Raw genomic sequence first — 18,301 nt, forward strand, 5'->3', positions numbered from 1 at the left:
CACAAGGTATCTCCACCTAAGCAGGTAGGTAAAGAATTCCCTGTCTTAGATCCCCAGGGCAGGGCCAGCCTCCTATTCTACCAAAAACAAAAGCCAAAACCTGCGTGCGGGGGTGTGTGTGTGTGTGTGTGAGAGAGAGAGAGAGAGAGAGAGAGAGAGAGAGAGAGAGAGAGAGAGAGAGAGAGAGAGAGAGAGAGAGAGACTGAGAAGAGTTATCAAAGGGAATCATTAAGGTAGGGAGACAAGCAAAAGTCTAGATTTCCTAGGAAGGTTATAAGATTTCAAACTTGGAGGATACCTTCCTATTCTGAAAAGAAAAAGAAAGAAGAGGGAGAAGAAACAGGAAAGATATTTAAACATTCTTTAGTCCACCACTTCTGGATAATTTAGCCCAAAGCTTCTTTTCTTCTTTTGTCTTTTTTTTGGGGGGGTAGGGGGGGCAATGAGGGTTAAGTGACTTGCCCAGGGTCACACAGCTAGTGTCAAGTGTCTGAGGCTAGATTTGAACTCAGGTCCTCCTGAATCCAGGGCCAGTGCTTTATCCACTGCGCCACCTAGCTTCCCCTCCAAAGCTTCTTAAACAATGGGTCGTAACCCCACAAGGAGTCATGTAACTGAATGAAAAATTTGGCAGTAAATGTTTGATTTGTATACCTATTTTATATACCTATAAAACTGGGTCAATGTAAAAATTTCTCTGGCAAAAAGGGGTGGAAAAAAGTTTAAGAAGTCCTGATCTAGCCTAGTACTACTGGTCAAGGATGCTATTCTGGTTTTTTCCTTGAAATGGCTTATGTAATACATTTGCTTCTCTAAAGTGTCCAACCTTGGTTTACAGATGAGAAAAGAGAGATAATTTGGTCAGTCACATATTCAGTAAGTAGAACTGGGATTCAAAATTGAATGTTCTTCCACTACACTATGCTGCCCTGGTAAAGACAAAACAAAACAAAAAAGAAAAAAGAAAACTTTCTGGTGGGCTTTTTCTCCTTGACCCTAACACAACTGTGTGTCTTCCACTCCTGTTAGATATTTGATGCGTATTTGAAGCTGGATTATCCAACCAAAGGTGAGGATGACAGGCTTATATAATTGGCACAAGGCAGAAAGCTAGGAAGGACAGCATGTTTGGTACCAGTTAAGATACAGAAAGATCAGGGCAGCTGGGAGGCACAGTGGATAAAGCACCGGCCCTGGATTCAGGAGGACCTGAGTTCAAATCTGACCTCAGACACTTGACACTTACTAGCTGTGTGACCTTGGGCAAGTCACTTAAGCCTCATTGCCCAGCAAAAAAAAAAAAGGATACAGAAAGATCGACAAGTAGAATACCAGGCCAAATTTAATAAGATGAAATTTAACAGAGATAAATGTGAAGTAAAATAAAATCAGCTTCACAAGTGTAAGACGGGGTGGAATATCTAGATAAAAGTTCAATTGACAAAGACTGGGGATAGGATTAATGGACTGCAAAGTCAATAGGTCAATGGTATGACATGACAACCAGATAATCTAATGTTTTTGATCTTAGGCTTCATTGAGTGGAAGTGACCAGAATGAAGGAGAGAATAGTCCCATTACACTCTGCCCTAATCCCAGCTATGCCATATTTTAGTAACAGAACATTTAAAGTCATTTTGTTTGGCCCCAGAAGGCCGAACCAGGGGCAATCAGTGGAGTTAAAAAGAAGTAAATTTAGGCTTGATGTCAGGAAAAAGTTCCTCACTGTGCAATAGTGGGCTTCTTGGGGAGTCAATAGGTTTCTCCTCCTTGGAGGTCTTCAAGCAAAGTCTAGATGACCACTTCCAATTCAGACTTGGGACTCAAAACTACTTCAGTTCTGTTAGATGGGCGAGAAGCAGAGAAGTGGTATTCTTAAGGTTATCAAAATCAGAATGGACTGTTCCAAGTCTGAGAATGGCAACAACATCAAGTACGTTGAAAATATTGCTTCTGTGGTAAATCAACCAAACCCTTCAAAAATCTTCGAGATGGCATTAAGTTCAAACACATAAAAGAGATGAGTTAATAAATTTTATTTTCTGAGTGCAAACCACAAAGTTGTACAGAGAAAAAAATGATCAAAAAGCAAATAAAGTAGAAGATCCTGAGAATTTGCCATTTAGCCCTTCACAAATTTTTGAAAACTAACTTTGTATCATGTTTTGTACTTATATTCAGCAACAATACATGATAAGATATTTTGTTAGCATTAATGATTTGGCTACAACTGTTTTCGTTGTTCTCCACAGTCTAATTTTTTCTAAGATGGTGATTAGATTCTAGTGGTCTCTTCCTTCGCACACAGTGAATCTGTGCCTGGCCTCCCTCTGCAGTGGAAGTGTAAGGCATGAATTTTAGGTGGCTGGGCCTCTGAACACATCCATCATACCCTTTGGCAGCTAGAAAGAGATCCAGCACATGGAGGATGCAATGTGTAAATCAGACACGGGCCCTGGAAGACGTCAGTGTTTTTATACAGATGCCAACACAAATCTCTTATAAAAGCTAGAGTAAGACTTGCACTATGAAAATGGGTGGATTTGCATTGTTGGGGCACATGTTACGCAGTGCATAATACTATACTATTTTATTGCTACAAGCATTGTATTTGGCTTAGAGGCAGTGCTGTATTTCTAAGTATACATGGCAATAAGTGCTACAGGGAGTATAATATTGACAGATTCTTCTTAATTACTACAACATTTAACTACTTTCTATCAAATCAGATTCCTCTACACAGCCCGAATTCATGCCCAGCACACCTTGTAACAACATCTTTTTGGTATGGACTTAATTCAGAATCATTCTCTAAAGCTGGGAAACATTCGTCAAATGCATCATATCATGGAAACACTGGAATACCGTCCTGACCAGCTTTTCTGCATCAGTCTCTGCACATGATTTCCAAGCTGTACAGCCCACGACGAACCTGTATGGCATAAATAGGTAAACATTATACCAAATCATGTCCCCAAGGCTCCACATTATAACAGCTAAAGGAATATTTTATAGCTGCATAGCCTACCCACACCACTGAGGCCAGGGCCAGCATCCCCTCCAGTTAGCACTCGATATGAAAAGAATGACTCTTCTCCCTGTTCACGGCTTTTTTCCCTGTTCCCCCTTCCCTTTCATCACCATGTATCCTACTTCACCTTAACGTTTTCTTCTCCTCTCCTTCCCAACCAAGAAACGAGAAGGATAAATCTAAAGTTTTATACTTCAGTCTAAAAACCAGCTTCACAAGTATAAGACGGGGGGGGGGGGGGGAGGAACAGCAGCTAGGTGGTGCAGTGGATAGAGCACCAGCCCTGGATTCAGGAGGACCTGAGTTCAAATCCGGCCTCAGACACTTGACACTTACTAGCTGTGTGAACCTGGGCAAGTCATTTAACTCCAATTGCCTCACACACAAAAACAAACAAACAAACAAGTATAAGACAGGGATGGCATGGCTAGATAAAAGCAGTCAAACTGATTTTACTAAAACTTGCATCTGACCATATCACCCCTCCCAGTTCATCAATTCCAGGGGCTATCACCTCCAATTATTTAATGAAAATATAAAATTCTGTTTGCCTTCCAAAGGCCTTCATAAGCTGGCCTATTCCTACCTCTCCAGTCTTCTTACATCTTCCCTACTACCTACTCCTTGATCTGGTGACACTGGCCTCCTTGTTGTTCCTCCCACGTGATACTTTATCTCCTGACTCCAAATGTTTTCACTGGCTGTCCCCATGCCTTGGAAAACTCTCCCATCTATACCTTTGTCTAGGCACAGGACCCAGTACATATATAGCTTAATAGAAGGAGATAGGACAAAGAAAAAAATATATTAAGTGTGCAAAGGCCAAAAACCAAAGCTTCTAAGTGCACACACTGACCTCCTGTGATTACAGAGCTGACGTCTTCAGCACAGTTATCAGTAAAATCATAGCACGGAAGAGAAACTCAAAGAGGGAGAAATGATAATTATCTAACTCAAAAGAATACCGGGGATAGAAGTAAACAGCTTCACCTGTCATCTCTGATGTGGTAGAAAAAGCCATAGCCACGGTAAATCATGGGAACCACCACTCCATGGACTCGTGTGTAACCAAGAAGACTGGTCGACAGGACAAAATTGCCACCCCCTCCACTGTGTAACAAAGAAAATTTTATTGTAGTTACAAAGTTTTTGACAGGACTTTTTAACTCATTAGACTGAGATAAGCCTTTTTCCACTTAAAGTTAAAAAGATCAAATATATTACCTTTTGTAGAAAAGAGGGTCTGTATAGAGTTCTGGAATGGGCAGCCCCTCCTCTTTGGCTATGAGAAAGAGACCTAAAAGGTGACGATCAAATCCTGCAAAGGATCCCAAGGCTCTATGTTAGGGCAACATTTTTAACTACAGAAAAGACAAAGAATATTAGAATTTGAAGTACCTTTCCCAGATGAACATTCCTTCATCATTTTACTGTGCTTTGCAAAAGCCTGTAACATTTTTTGCTGTCGTTTCTGAACCTGTGTTAACAAAGACAACACACACTTTAAGAGGAAACTACCAAAACAAACAGAAGTTCAGGCTTCTCCAGATTATCATTCATGAGAGAACAAGCAAAAGTTTTGGGAAAACAGAATAGGAAATTTTCTTTTTTGCTGACTTCTTCCTTCCACTGATTTTTCTTTCCCCAAATTCTTGCTTATAATTCCTATTTGAATACAGAAATAAAAGTGTGTAGAATGCAAACAAAGATAAAACAAAAATTACAAAAATTATGAATCTATTATGAAGTAACTTAAATGAATATACACCTGGGTTGTTCTAATATATGGAACCACTGGAAAGAAAGGACATGTCAAAGTGTTAATAAGCAAATGTATACGAGAATAAATTCCTCTTTAAAATGTCAGAGACACTTTGTAAAGGTCTCACTTTATTACTCTTTTTTTTTTTTTTTTGGTGAGGCAACTGGGGTTAAGTGACTTTCCCAGGGTCACACAGCTAGTAAGTGTTAAGTGTCTGAGGCCACATTTGAACTCATGTCCTCCTGAATCCAGGGCCAGTGCTCTATTCAGTGTGCCACCTAGCTGCCCTTCACTTTATTACTCTTATGGTATTTGCAATAAATCAGCAGTGTTAGACAAGTTTAACTTGCACAGAAACTTACACACAAAAAAGTACTCTTCAGAGGTAAGGTTCTAAATATGCTGTCCTATGAGGGCAGCTACGTGGCACAGTGGATAGAGCACCAGCCCTGGAGTCAGGAGTATCTGAGTTCAAATCCGGCTGCAGACACTTGACACTTACTAGCTGTGTGACCCTGGGCAAGTCACTTAACACCAATTACCTCACAAAAAAAATAAAAATAAAAATGCTGTCCGGTTCACATGCAAATTTCACATGAAGAAATATTGTGAACAGAAAATATCAAAAGTGCTTTTCACCTTAAAATTGCCCACTGAGATTTCACCCACATTTTACAAACAGAAAACCAAAACAAAGTGACTGTGGAAGGGGAGAGACATATTCAAAATCCATTGAGGAAGTCATTTTTCAATACTTACACTGGCAGAAGGATCTTCCATGGCCTGACACCATTCAACTGCTTCCAAAGTACACGATCTCACAGTCTCTGTGCGACCATGGTAATAAGCCCTTGTCGTGGCAGTTTCATAACAGCTCCCTGGGCTAAAAGGGAAAAAATGTAAATGAAGGATTGTCTCAAAAGTTATTTTCCCATAAGAAAAAAAATATCCATCCCAAGTTGTTTTCATTTCCTTAAATAGAAAAAATGTATTTTTAAAAAAATCTAATCTAATGAATTACTTCATTTCTTCCAGAAGTACAATCTAGGTTCACTTTCCACAGCATCTGCTTTGGCCAATGACTTCTATGTCCAAAAATAGAGATCAGAATAAAACCATCCTTGCCCAAAAGCTGGTGCTTCTGTCTGAGGTGTGTGTCAGAAAAAAAAAGAAGTTCACATTTTTATAAGACGCTTAATTTTTTTTCCCAAATCCTGATTTGGGGGGAACAAAAAATCCCCAGTTAACACGGAAAAGAAGTGATGACAGTAAGAGCTGAGGATGCAGCATTAGGCAGAAGAGGGCAGAGGGAAGGCAGGCACCTGAGAAGAGAAGACAGAGCCCTGACCACAACTATTCAGCACAACACCCAGCTCCTCCTAAGTGTCCACACTGGGAGGGGCAGAGGCTGGGCCAGCCTTCTCCTCACCATCCATGAAGTCTGTAGTAGGCCAGCTGAAGGGCAAGCTGAATAAAGGCATCAGGGTGAAGCTTCTTCTTCTTGGTTTGCATCTTGCCAAAGGCCTTAAAGGCATAAGACACAATCTTCAAGTCTGATCCCTAACAAAAAGGGAAGATGGTCAGGGGGAAAAAAAAGCCTAGACACTCCACGCAGGGATTACCCCGGTGACATGCAATCAGCAGTCTGCAGAGAGCCAGAGCCATTTACGTTGCAACTACACTTAGCGCTTTTCGGTCTGCTTGTTACAAAACAGTCAGGCTTCCAAACAAGGCAAAAAGGCCAACTCATACCAAGTGTGTAAAATCTACCTGCTTGAGGTATTGCGCTTTAGCCCGGTCAACGTCCTCTAATACTTTGTGGTCCACAGTGAAAACAAGTTCCTCTGCAGGTGGGACGTCTCTCACTTTTTCAGAACCCTGAGAGGAGAAAAGATCTGGCCATGTAATTTCTAAAAAGAAAAGGCACAGGCCAGAAACAAGGGGGAAAGTTAGGCAAACATACCTTCCATCTCCCCTCATTTTCAAAGATCTTCTGATCAACATAATGACAGATTTCGATCATGATCATAGCATCATAAGGCGCATGCTGTAACAGTTAATAAGGTGTTTAAGTTTAAGAGAGTTAAAGCTTCATGGACTAGGCTCATTTTCATTTCCTCTCTTGTTTAATACTGTTGAAAATAAGACATTTCTTAATGTTCCCTAATGCCAGGACATTTACATTTTAAAGGTATGGATTTCTATCGACCATACAATGAAGAACTTCAATGGCATGCCATATATCATAGAATGTTAGAGCCAGAAGACACTGGTGATCATCTGGTCCAGGCTTATCATTTTACAGATGAAGAAACTAAGGCCGGGGAAAGTTAATTTGTACAAGAACTCACAGCTAGTTCGTGGCAAAGCTGTTAGGAGAACCCAGGTCTCCTGCTCTAGTTTTATGCTCTTATCAATGCACAGTCTCCACAATGAAGTTCATCTACTGTTGTGTGATATTATTTACAAGAAGCTAACATTAACATTTGTATTTTCCTAGCCAGGGCTTTCGAGGTAGTATTGGGAGAGGCTAAGGGTATGTGTGAGGATGCTAAGGAAAATTTGGGGAAAGTCATTGCCTCCTATTCTAATGACAATTTTGAAGTCACAGAAACATAAAGAGTTGAGAGTTTCAGTCAATGTTCCGTATAGTCATGAATTTGTTTGGGTAAAGAGAAAAGACAATTTGACTATGCCCATAATTGCTTTCAATGTGTAGATCAGAAACAGTATTGGGAATCTGGGAAAGCTAGAAAAGATGGGCTGGGGTTTGGTGGATATGGGTCTAGCATAGTCAGTAACATAGTTCCCATTTGGTACATATTTTCCTCATTAACTTTGGATGAAAAATCTCTTGACTGATATCTCACTGCTCACAGTCCCTTGATAACCTTTCCATTCAATTGTTTTTCGATCAGTCTCTATTTCTATGTTACCACCTCACTACTCATTAACACAGCTACCAACTATCAACTGCATTTCACACTACTGGTCAGTATAAGAAGTACTATGTTGCAGTGGAAAGAGCACTGAACTTAGAAGACCTGAGTTTGAATCCTGGCTCCACCATTCATTAGCTCTGTGACCACCAGGAGTTACTTTAACTGCTCTAAACTTCCATTCCCTCTATGTAAAATGAGAGCGACAAATAATTATATTCTTTAATGTGCAAAGCAATTGTGAAGAAACACTTGTAAGTGAGCTGCTGTGATTATTATGGGAAGCAGGGATAACAAAACTGATTGAAGAAGCTAGCCAACACAGTGGTACCTCTGGGCATGGCAGCAGAGAAAATCATTGTATCATTCCTTATATCACCCAGTTGACAAAAGCTAATAGAAGGAGGCTGTGGTATGGAGGAATAGGGAAGTAAGGAGGAGAAATAGTCAAATAAGATGGTGGGATAGAGCTCTGACAGAAAACTCATGGGATTCTAGAAGGTTATAGCCACCATTCAAGTCCAACAAAAATCAAGCAACAAGCATGCATTTATGGGCTTACTAGGAGCCAAACTCTGTTTTTAGTCCTGAGGATACAAAGAAAAAGAAAAAGCCATTTTTGCCCCAAAGAATCTTACATTCTAATAAAGAGACAACAAAATCGTTAAACAAGATAAAACCTAAATTTGACTATTAAGGTACATAAAACTTCTAAGAAATGTCTTCAACTACAGAACATTCTTCACATAGTTCAACTGATCTCCAAAGTTAAAAGAACTTTTAGGGATTTCATTCTCTGTATCCAACTGGGTCCATACACCATTTCTTCTCTAGCCTCCTGGCCAAATTTAGAATGGAAAATTTTAGCTTTCTCTTCTATCCTAAAAAAACTAATAAAAAATATAGCTCAGAAAAAGAGACTTGACCTGCATCACATGGTTAATTAGTGGTAAAACTTATTCTAGAACCCGGTATCCCTTCCTCCCAAAACAGTTGGTGGTTTTTGCACAGCTCTATACTAAGCTACCTAATATGAGCACAAACCACTGTAATCTGTGAATTAAAATACACACACACACACACACCACATAAACTTTTCTATCAATGCCATCTATAATAGTAATCTTCAAATTGAAGACTCTGTTCTCCAGGAGCTTACATTACACATATGCAAATTCCATTTCAAGCATCCACACCTTTTTTCTTAATGGAAATAAAGATATCTTCACCCAACTTCAGTTGAGAAATCTATTAACTATACTTGTTCCTATAACTTGTACTCACAGAAGTTTCCTATGTGATTGTATAGAAAGAACCAGGGCTATGGAACAGACATATATAAGTTTATATAAGTTCATGTAAACATATAAGTTCATGTAAAAGTTTATATAAGTTCACTCACATCACAATTGCAGCCAAACAGTCCATTGGAAAAGGAAATTAAGTTATAGGATTTGTCACCCCAGCGTACTGTTGGATCGCCAGTAAGCACCACTGTAGTTACCTAAAACAGAAAGACTCTTTCCAAATGACTTAGGTTTTCACTGATTTTTTTTTAAAGGGCTTAACATATCTGAAAAAAAAAAGGGCTAACATATAAAACCTACTGATAACCTTACTTTTCCTTCATTTGTGAGCAAGATATAATAAGCTAGAATGCTATGTATGAAGGGCATGAAATACGCAAATATCATTTTTTTGCTCACTAGAGCTCATGGATTACTACAGAGGAGAGAGGTAAGTAAAGCCAATCCAATATTTAAGGTGGTATAGAGAACTGAATGAGAAGACATGGCTTTGGTATTCACAAGATCACAGGATTCTGTATGAAGAGCACTTCTACAGATCATCTAATGAGAACTTTAGAGATCAATCCAACCCCTTTATTTTAGAGACAAGAAAAGGGAGTCCTTGAGAGGTCATGCGATACATAGCAGGTACAAAAGGTCCATGTTTACATTCGAGAAGATTACTCATAAAAGTCTAGTCAGGGATTAAAAAAATGTTGTATCTCCTACCTAGTGAGTGATACTTCAAATTATCCTCACAGCAAAGAATGAATAACAAGTCAGCCGATGTGGCTGAACCAAGGGAAAGGTTGTGGTCATACAAGTTACAGTAGCAAAGTGAGGGTTTGACTCCAGGTCCTACAAAAATAGTAACATTATCTGGAAACTATATTTACTAAGTGATTAAATTCAGCATGTTTAACTAAAGGTATCTACAAGATTTCATATAATACATTATACAACATTATAACAATGTTGTCATTCTCATATTAGCAGAAGACTGTCACTTGGGTGGTTACTTAACAAAACATTGTCATGAGTCTATATCAACACTGCATAATTCTGGGCTGATACTAATCATTTAAATACTTAAATACCAATAAGCTTCCACTTGACTCATAATTCTGTCCCTTTGAAATAATTTCTGAGTCAAAATGTATAAAAAGTGAAAAGTCCCCCAGTAACCCCAATACAGTCGAGTGTCTTGGGAGGGGAAATGGAGATACAGAAAGAAGCATCAAATCTGACACACATACCCACCTCTGAATAATCTTCAGGTGTTACCTGTGGACTAGCATCATCTAAGGAATATACCATCAAACTGCTCTGAATTTTTTCCAACAGAGTCAAATTCTTTGGATCAAGACCAATCAGATATTCTCTTGCCTGAGAGACAAAGAAATACTGATGAAGGTGAACATCCGAGACACTCAGAATTTAGACAGTTTTCAAAGCAGCCTTTCTTCTGAAAACATCTTCATGAATAAAAGTGTGGAATCACCTCAGCCCACCGGGTTCGCTCTTCACTGGTCAGTGCTGCTACCCCAGGTCCGTCAGGTTCACGGTGGCATTTGTTCTGGATATATGCAAGTTGCCTTTAAAAATTATTTAGATGAACAGAGGATTCAGGATGTATTATACATACAACAGATATTTTTGCTAAAAAACCATAGTGCTAATATTTAATTTCTTAAATAGGAAGTTTAGGGGGAAATCAACTTTAAACAGTAACAACACAATTAAACTAAAATTTAAAAAGATTTTCTCTAGGCAAATCTATATCAATTTATCAGTTACTTCTTCCCTAGGTGTCTGTTATGAATCAATATGTTAAATATTCTTATGTCACTATTAACTAGGAAAGATGATAAGGACATGTTGTGAGTAGCAGTGGGTTTCTTGTCATACATTTCACATAAAGGGGTGATTATTTAGTAACATTTAAATTTAGAGTTTGATTTTGAATGAATTTGCTTTTCTGACTGACATATTTCAAAATGACATATGCACTCTCCCCTAGTCCATATAAGCACCTAATATGAAAACTAAACGAAACTCTTCCACAAAAATAGTATCATATAAGCATTGTTGATCCAATCTGAAATTAATGTTACTATATTTGTCTTAACCTAAACAAGGAAAATTTGGTCTAATGTTTTAAATATTTGCACTTGTGTCACTCCTCTGCTTGAAAACATTCTTTATGGTCTCAAGCTAAGTATAAAATATTTTTGTGCCCATAATTTTCCACAAGTTTGCCATATGCAAATACATAAGTGTAGTAGCTGAGCAGTACATATCTAGTGGAAAGAAAGGAGGCCCTCTGCAGTGAGGGCTTTCACCCTAACCCTTCTAGGCTGTGACTATGGGCCAGTCATATAACCTCTCTGGGCCTGAATTTCTTCAGCTGTAAAGTGGGGCTAATAACACACAGGGTACTAATTTCTTACCAGACTATTGTGAGGCTCAAGTGAGAAAGTATGGAAAACACATTCCTAATCTTAAAAGTGCTCTAAAGATGCCAGCTCTTATTATTATCATGAGAAAGAGTTGCTTTTCATTAAGAAAAAGCTCTTAAAAGGAAGTTTCTTTTTTTTCTTTAAAGGGAAGTTTCAAGGCTTCCTTATGGCATCCTACATCAAATCAATGATCAAAGTAGGAAAAAACCTTAGAATTAATTTCTAGGAGACAGAGCTATTGCAAACAGCTTGCAATAACTTTTTGGTTTTTGGAAATATTAAAAATAGCTCATTTACATGCATGATTTCCCTTGTCCTATATTCTCCCCAAATTTTGAGGATGAAATATGCTTTTCCTCCTGCTTAACTGTCCTGTCATTACTTGACTACCAAGAAACCCTCTGGAACAGGAGAGAATTCCTCAGAGAGCCTAAGTTTTGCCACTGTGCAATTTGCTCTCAAGATCAATTCAAATTGACAGACCCATATTAAGTTTGATGAAGACCCTGTGCTCAGAAGAAAGCAGAGAGATGACACTGCCCTCAGGGCCCTTCCATTCTGGGGGCTGAGCCATGTGCACATAAGGTGGGGGGTGGAGAAAGAGAGAGCAGACAGGGAGCAGCTAGGTGGTGCAGTGGATAAAGCACCAATCCTGCATTCATGAGGACCTGAGTTCAAATCCGGCCTCAGACACTTGACACTTACTAGCTGGGCAAGTCACTTAACCCCTACTGCCCTGCAAGAGGTGGGGGGGGGGATAGACAAAGTGCTCTGGGAATGTTGTTCATCCTTTGTTCTCAAAGAGGACCAATGACATCACAAGGGGGATGTCTTAAAAGACACTATAAGTGATGTGGTTTGCAAAGGCAGCAGAGGGAAGTGGCATCTGAGCCAAGCCTTGACAGAGGGACTTTTCTAAAGAAGAGCATTTCAGATATGGGTGGCCTGTGGAAATGCACAAGGTAATTTGGGGACTAGCTGGAGAGTTCACTTTGGCTAGAATACAGAATCTGTGAAGGGGAGAAATGGGAAATTTGGCCAGAAAGGTAGACTAGAGACAGAACGGGGGCAGCTATGAATTGCCAAGCTTGCATTAGCTGTGAAACCAGCTCTCCTACTCCAAACAATGGCCATTTTCCCACTTAGGTCAAAAACTTTCAACATATTATTGACTCTCAATCAGGGAAAAATATAATTAGATTGAAAAACATCAAATTAAATAAACACCATTCAAGTAAGAGGTATATTTATTTAATTAGGTCAAAATGAAATTGGTGATTTAAACCATCTATCATTTGAGTGATATTTTTTAAGACAGCTGATGATAAGATCTGTAACATTTCAGTACAGAGAAAAACTTCAATCAAAAATAAGTGATTCTCATGGACAATGAAAATAGCACCTTATCCAGCCTTGTTAAATCTATAATATCCAACTACTTTGAATTGGTCTTTTCACAAAAGGTAAATTTTGTGCTGCGAGTGAGATTTTTATGTAATATGGTACGAAATTACTGGCAAGTTAAGAATTAAATAATCAAATCTTAAGTTTTTATGCCATTTGTTTATGAAATAAAAACATATGCTCCCCTGCCTCCTAGACTTTTAAAATTTTTTTCATATTAAAAGACAAAAGTCTGAATTTTAACCTCAGACTTTGCTTTACAATCCCGCCCCCCCCCCCTCAGGAAACCAACCCTAAAATCTTTTTCACTTTAGTTATAAGAATGCATGGATAAACACCTAGACACAATAGAATTACTGAGATTTAGCTCAGGTCCAAAGTGACTTAACAGGCTGGTCTAGTTTTACTCTCCAACCTGCACACAATGAATAAAGTAAGCAGGACCTAGAAACACAAAACAGAATGCCGAATCATTTATCTCATAGCATCAGAGAATGAGCTGTTCCATGTATGTAAATGATCCAGATAACAAAAGCTTTCACTTTGGAAATCCTTAGGCTAGCATTTTCATCAGGGTCACAACTTCTTTAAGAATTAGAATTAAAAGATCGTGTGTCTTTAAGAGTTGGTGTTGGGGCAGCTAGGTGGCTTGGTAAATAAAGTACCACCCCTGGATTCAGGAGGACCTGAGTTCAAATATGGCCTCAGACACTTGACACTTACCAGCTGTGTGACCCTGGGCAAGTCACTTAACCCTCATTGCCCTGCCCCCCCCCCCAAAAAGAGTTGGTGTGACTGTAAAATATCAACCTGTGGCCAGTTCTTCGGTGATGAACTTGGCCAGGCCAGTCCTCAGACAAGACGGTGTTATTAGGTTCCTGCCTTTTAAGATATCCAAGCTTCCATTTTAATCATTTAGGATGAAAATCTTTTTTTAAAATGGTTTCATGCTGTTCTCCCCTCTTAAAGAGAGTCACTCAAACATAATGTAAGCTTTTATTCTTGGTTCTTGGTCATCCTTGTGAAAAGCAGTACACAGCCACTAGAAATATCATGAAACAAGTCCAGAGGAGCTTTCAAGGACTTTAAGTCATGTTCCTGGTTCCTCTAACAGCAGGTAATTGGGTGGAAAGAATGCTAGGGTCAAATATCAATACTGCCAAGAACTGTCTAAAAGATAGTAGTTAGTTCCTCTGCCTCTCGGGGACTCAGCTCATCCATAAAAAGAGGAAGTTGAACTAGACATTTTAATGTCCCTTTCACCTCCAGGCCTGTGATTTTAAATGGCATCTGACTGTTAGGCTTTTTGAGTTTTTGTAGCATTTAAAAAATAGAGGTTTTTTGCCTTCCCTCTCAGCATCAGGTTGTACACACAGACTATTACCTCTTGTTGCTGTTTGTGTGCCTGCCTTTAATGGCATCTTTCCTCCTTTAATGTGATGAGAAATCAGGTGACAAACCATGCTTGTTACAACTGCAAATAAAGTAAGATTAAACAGGCCTTGGGTGAAGAGCTGAGGGGTTCTTCTAGGAGTACAATGCATTTAAACTATGATCTTTGTTACAGCACACAACTTTTTTGCTTCTTTCCAACTTTTTGTACTAGGTTAGTTGAAGTTTCTAGATGAAATGTATTACTGAACACATCTCCAAATGTAATCTTCTAACATTAAAGTTATTCTTGATCATTTTACTTTTTATGGGGGGGGGGGGTGGCAATTGGGGTTAAGTGATTTGCCCAGGGTCACACAGCTAGTAAATGTTAAGTGTCTGAGGCCGGATTTGAACTCGGGTACTCCTGACTCCAGGGCCGGTGCTCTATTCACTGCTCCATCTAGCTGTCCCCAATTCTTGATCATTTTAAAAGCTAGTTTATACTAAATTTTATTTTACTTAGTCTTAGAATGAGCCAAAATCTCAACAAATAACACAAACTCAAAATTTTAAAAGATACAAAAATCAGCAAGTAGAACTTTTTCTCCAATTCTGACATGTCTCCATTTCCATGAAACCATATGTCCCTTTCAAAAAGAGAGCTCAAAGAATGTGTTGGATCACTCAAGTAAGATACTGTGACCTAGGCAGATTCAAGGAAGGCAAATTAATTTGAAAACCTGAGCAGCTCTGGCGGGGTCATCATACAACCTTCATGCATGACATCAAAGACAAAAACTCGACCTCGACACAGCACTGCTATGTGACTTGGGGTGTGTCCTTCACTCTCTGGAATAAGAAGCAGAAAACACAGGACTAAATCCTCCAAAAATTAAATGAATATAATAGCTATCCGTTTGTATGACAATCTATCCATCACATTTGAAAATGTACTCTAAATATCAACACGTTAACAAGTTAAAACAAAAAGAGTCAATGAGAAAGGGGGGAAGAGGGTGTGGGGAAGACCAGGGAAGAACATTGCAATTTTGCCTGTGTTCCTAAAAATCATCTCTCATGTTGCCTCTGACACAGGTATGGTACATAGTAGATTGCCAGAGCTTAAATTGTGATGTCAGGTCTAGAATGGAAGGCCACAAGCTTTATCCTATCATGGTTTGGCCCAGACTAAGAGTACAGCCTTTCTGGTTCTGATGTCTACACTCTGGGAGGAAGAGAAAGAAGAGGAAAAAGGACATATGCTGCTAGCCACTGTGTGTGGGGGGGGGTGGGGGTGGGGGGAGAACAATTACCTCCTCTTTCTCCAGATTTTTTTTTAATTACAAAGAGACTGGGAGATTACAAAGCCACACCTAGAACATAGTCCCTGAAAGCTAAAGGCCTCTAATACCTATTCTTACATTCCTTCCATTGGGATTTTAAATTCTTCAATCCCTCCACCAATTTTGCACCCAAAGAATAATTTAAAATAATTAAGCTTTTGGGGCAGCTAGGTGGTACAGTGTAGAGAGCTTTGGCTCTGGATTCAGGAGGATCTGAGTTCAAATCTGGCCTCAGACACTTAACACTTACTAGCTGTGTGACCCTGGGCAAGTCACTTAACCCCAATTGCCTCAAACCCCACCCCCTCAAAAAAAATAAATAATTAATCTTTTGAAACCTGGATTTATATGAGGTAAAGGAAAGAAAACAAAACAAGAAAAAAAGAAGCAAAATAGAGTCAAGTGTGTTGGGATTTAAGGTAGCCCTAGAAGAAGATACAGAAGAAAAGCATCTTTTGTTGTTTTTTGTTCATTTGTTGATTGTGCCTTGGTAAAAGTTAACTAGTGGGGTAAGATTTTTGTTCCTTATTTTATGTCCAGCTGATAATTTTTGTTGATAGTTATTAAATTTAAATAACTTTATCTTTTGAATGAAGCTCTTCTCTATAGCTCAGAGGTGAAAGAGAAGGAATATAAAGTTGAGATGGGTGGGGAATGTTCTTTAAAGACTATGCTATTAGTCATCAGTAAGTGTGAAGTTTAAGTTTGGGAGTTCCAAAAAAAAGATTCATCTTTTTGTTTTGTTTTTTTGTTTTTTTGTGGGGCAATGGGGGTTAAGTGACTTGCCCAGGGTCACACAGCTAGTAAGTGTCAAGTGTCTGAGGCTGGATTTGAACTCAGGTACTCTTAAATTCAGGGCCAGTGCTTTATCCACTGTGCCACCTAGCTGCGCCCCCAAAAAAGATTCATCTTACCTTATTATTGACAAAAAAGAAAAGACTGCTATTGTAAAGGGATCTACATGTATCACATACATACATACACACATACCTACACACACACACACACACACACACACACACACACACACACACACACATTATATGATATAGGTACTGCTTGGGAGGTATTTATACCTATGTTACAAAAGTAAATTTAATATCTGCTTCTTTATTATTAGAAGTTGAAGAAAGTTGTTCTAGGAAAATATGTATATATACGTATATATAAAATATATATATACACACACATATATATAAAGCATTTTGAAAACCTTAAAAGTGTTTCATGTCAATGAAAATGATTATATTCTCCTTGAAAACTACATAAAGCCCACTGTCTTTACCAAAAAACCCAAAGTCTTCCTTTTGTACTTACCAGTTTTAAAGTAATTGATGATTGAATCTCTAGTAATTCCTGGTACCTTGCAAGTAGAAAACAGCATTCTGAATTGATTCATGTCTAAAGGTATATTTCCAATTTTATGAACAGCCAGTTTTTCCCTATGAAAAATGAAATTGATCAAAAAGCTACACTAAGAATCCAGTAAGTGCCCAGCCACCATCAATTCAATGTCTCTAGTAATATAAATAAGTTAAATTTCATAGTGTACATCATCTAAGTCTTCAAGTAAATAACAATAGAATTGAGTCCCTATCTTACGCTTTTAGTAGCTGCCAGAAGTTCAAATTATGCCAAAGAGTTATAGATCCTCTTTCTAACTGTGTGCCTTCTTTGGGAGGCCAGTAATGTTCACTGTGAGCTGCAGGGCCTCCAAAGTTGACATTCAGTTGTGATGGTATACGGACATCCAGGTAAGCAACATTCAGCCACCATTCCTCCAGCTGAAAGTGATCAAGAACAGAACTTCAAAATAGGTGAATAACCAAAATATTTTATTTTTAATTCTATTTGGCACTTGTAGATCCTAGGATCGTACTAGAGCTAAAAAGGCTGTTAGAGGCCAACTACTCCAATCTCTCATTTTATAGATGAGGAAATGGAGACTCACAAGGGAAGTCAATTGACTTGTCTAAGGTCACAAAGTTGTAACTTCCAAAGGTGAGATTTGAATGCAGATCTGCTGACTTTGGAACCAGTGCTTTTTTAATTGTACCATATTCCTTTTAAAGTTATAACCCTCATATAGGCTTAGACCAAATGTTCTTATGGCTTCTTCTCTGTTTTGAAAGAACTCCAAATTGCAAAACAACCCAAGTGCACTAAGGAAGAAGCTGCCTGCCAATGTCACTGTGGTATCCTGAACACAATGGTGAAATGCAAGGAATCACTGCAAAGGCCATTTTAGAAACATCAATACGTTGAAATCTTAGATGTCCTTATTCTGTTTTAAGAGCCAAAGAGTATATTTTCTACATTATATAATTCCTCAAAGTCTCTAGGGTCATGCACATAGTATACATTAAAAGCTACCTTTAGAAGTTGATCTGTTAATAACAATTAAGGTTATTCCAATCTTAGCCCTGTAAATAATAATGGATATTCTATTCTCATTAATATTTAAATAATTTTGATCAACTGTAAATGGCTTAGCTATTCTCAGAGATACAATGATTCAAGACAATTCTGAAAGACTTACGGTGAAAAATGCTATCTACTTCCAGAGAAAAAAAATGATGGAGTCTGAATGCAGACTGAAGCATACTGGTTTTTTTACCTTATTTTTCTTGTTTTGGATTTGATTTGTTTGGGGTTTTTTTGGTCTGTGTTTCCTTTTGTAATGTGGCTAATATAGAAATG

The 18,301-nt window shown here is 38.5% G+C and overlaps 1 protein-coding gene across 6 annotated transcripts in view; it reads right to left on the reverse strand.

The window, feature by feature from the left end:
• Nucleotides 1–2,028: 2,028 nt before the first annotated feature.
• Nucleotides 2,029–18,301, reverse strand: part of CROT (carnitine O-octanoyltransferase) — a 33,876-nt gene continuing 17,603 nt past the window's right edge. For 5 of the 6 annotated variants that reach the window (XM_043968484.1, XM_043968482.1, XM_043968487.1 and 2 more), the window contains exons 5-18: nt 17,204–17,385; nt 16,919–17,043; nt 14,999–15,107; nt 10,523–10,616; nt 10,282–10,407; nt 9,135–9,236; nt 6,757–6,840; nt 6,564–6,671; nt 6,223–6,353; nt 5,553–5,676; nt 4,430–4,508; nt 4,256–4,349; nt 4,022–4,141; nt 2,029–2,932 (exon numbers count right to left, since the gene is read on the reverse strand). In XM_043968484.1, coding sequence (XP_043824419.1) covers nt 2,812–2,932; nt 4,022–4,141; nt 4,256–4,349; nt 4,430–4,508; nt 5,553–5,676; nt 6,223–6,353; nt 6,564–6,671; nt 6,757–6,840; nt 9,135–9,236; nt 10,282–10,407; nt 10,523–10,616; nt 14,999–15,107; nt 16,919–17,043; nt 17,204–17,385 — 1,599 coding nt within the window. In that variant the 3' untranslated portion in view covers nt 2,029–2,811. Of the gene's footprint in view, nt 2,933–4,021; nt 4,142–4,255; nt 4,350–4,429; nt 4,509–5,552; nt 5,677–6,222; nt 6,354–6,563; nt 6,672–6,756; nt 6,841–9,134; nt 9,237–10,281; nt 10,408–10,522; nt 10,617–14,998; nt 15,108–16,918; nt 17,044–17,203; nt 17,386–18,301 lie in introns of those variants that run through there. The other variant, XR_006353333.1, reaches the window with a different exon arrangement.

Source organism: Dromiciops gliroides, chromosome 5, assembly GCF_019393635.1.
Source record: "Dromiciops gliroides isolate mDroGli1 chromosome 5, mDroGli1.pri, whole genome shotgun sequence".
NCBI classification, from domain to species: Eukaryota; Metazoa; Chordata; class Mammalia; order Microbiotheria; family Microbiotheriidae; genus Dromiciops; species Dromiciops gliroides.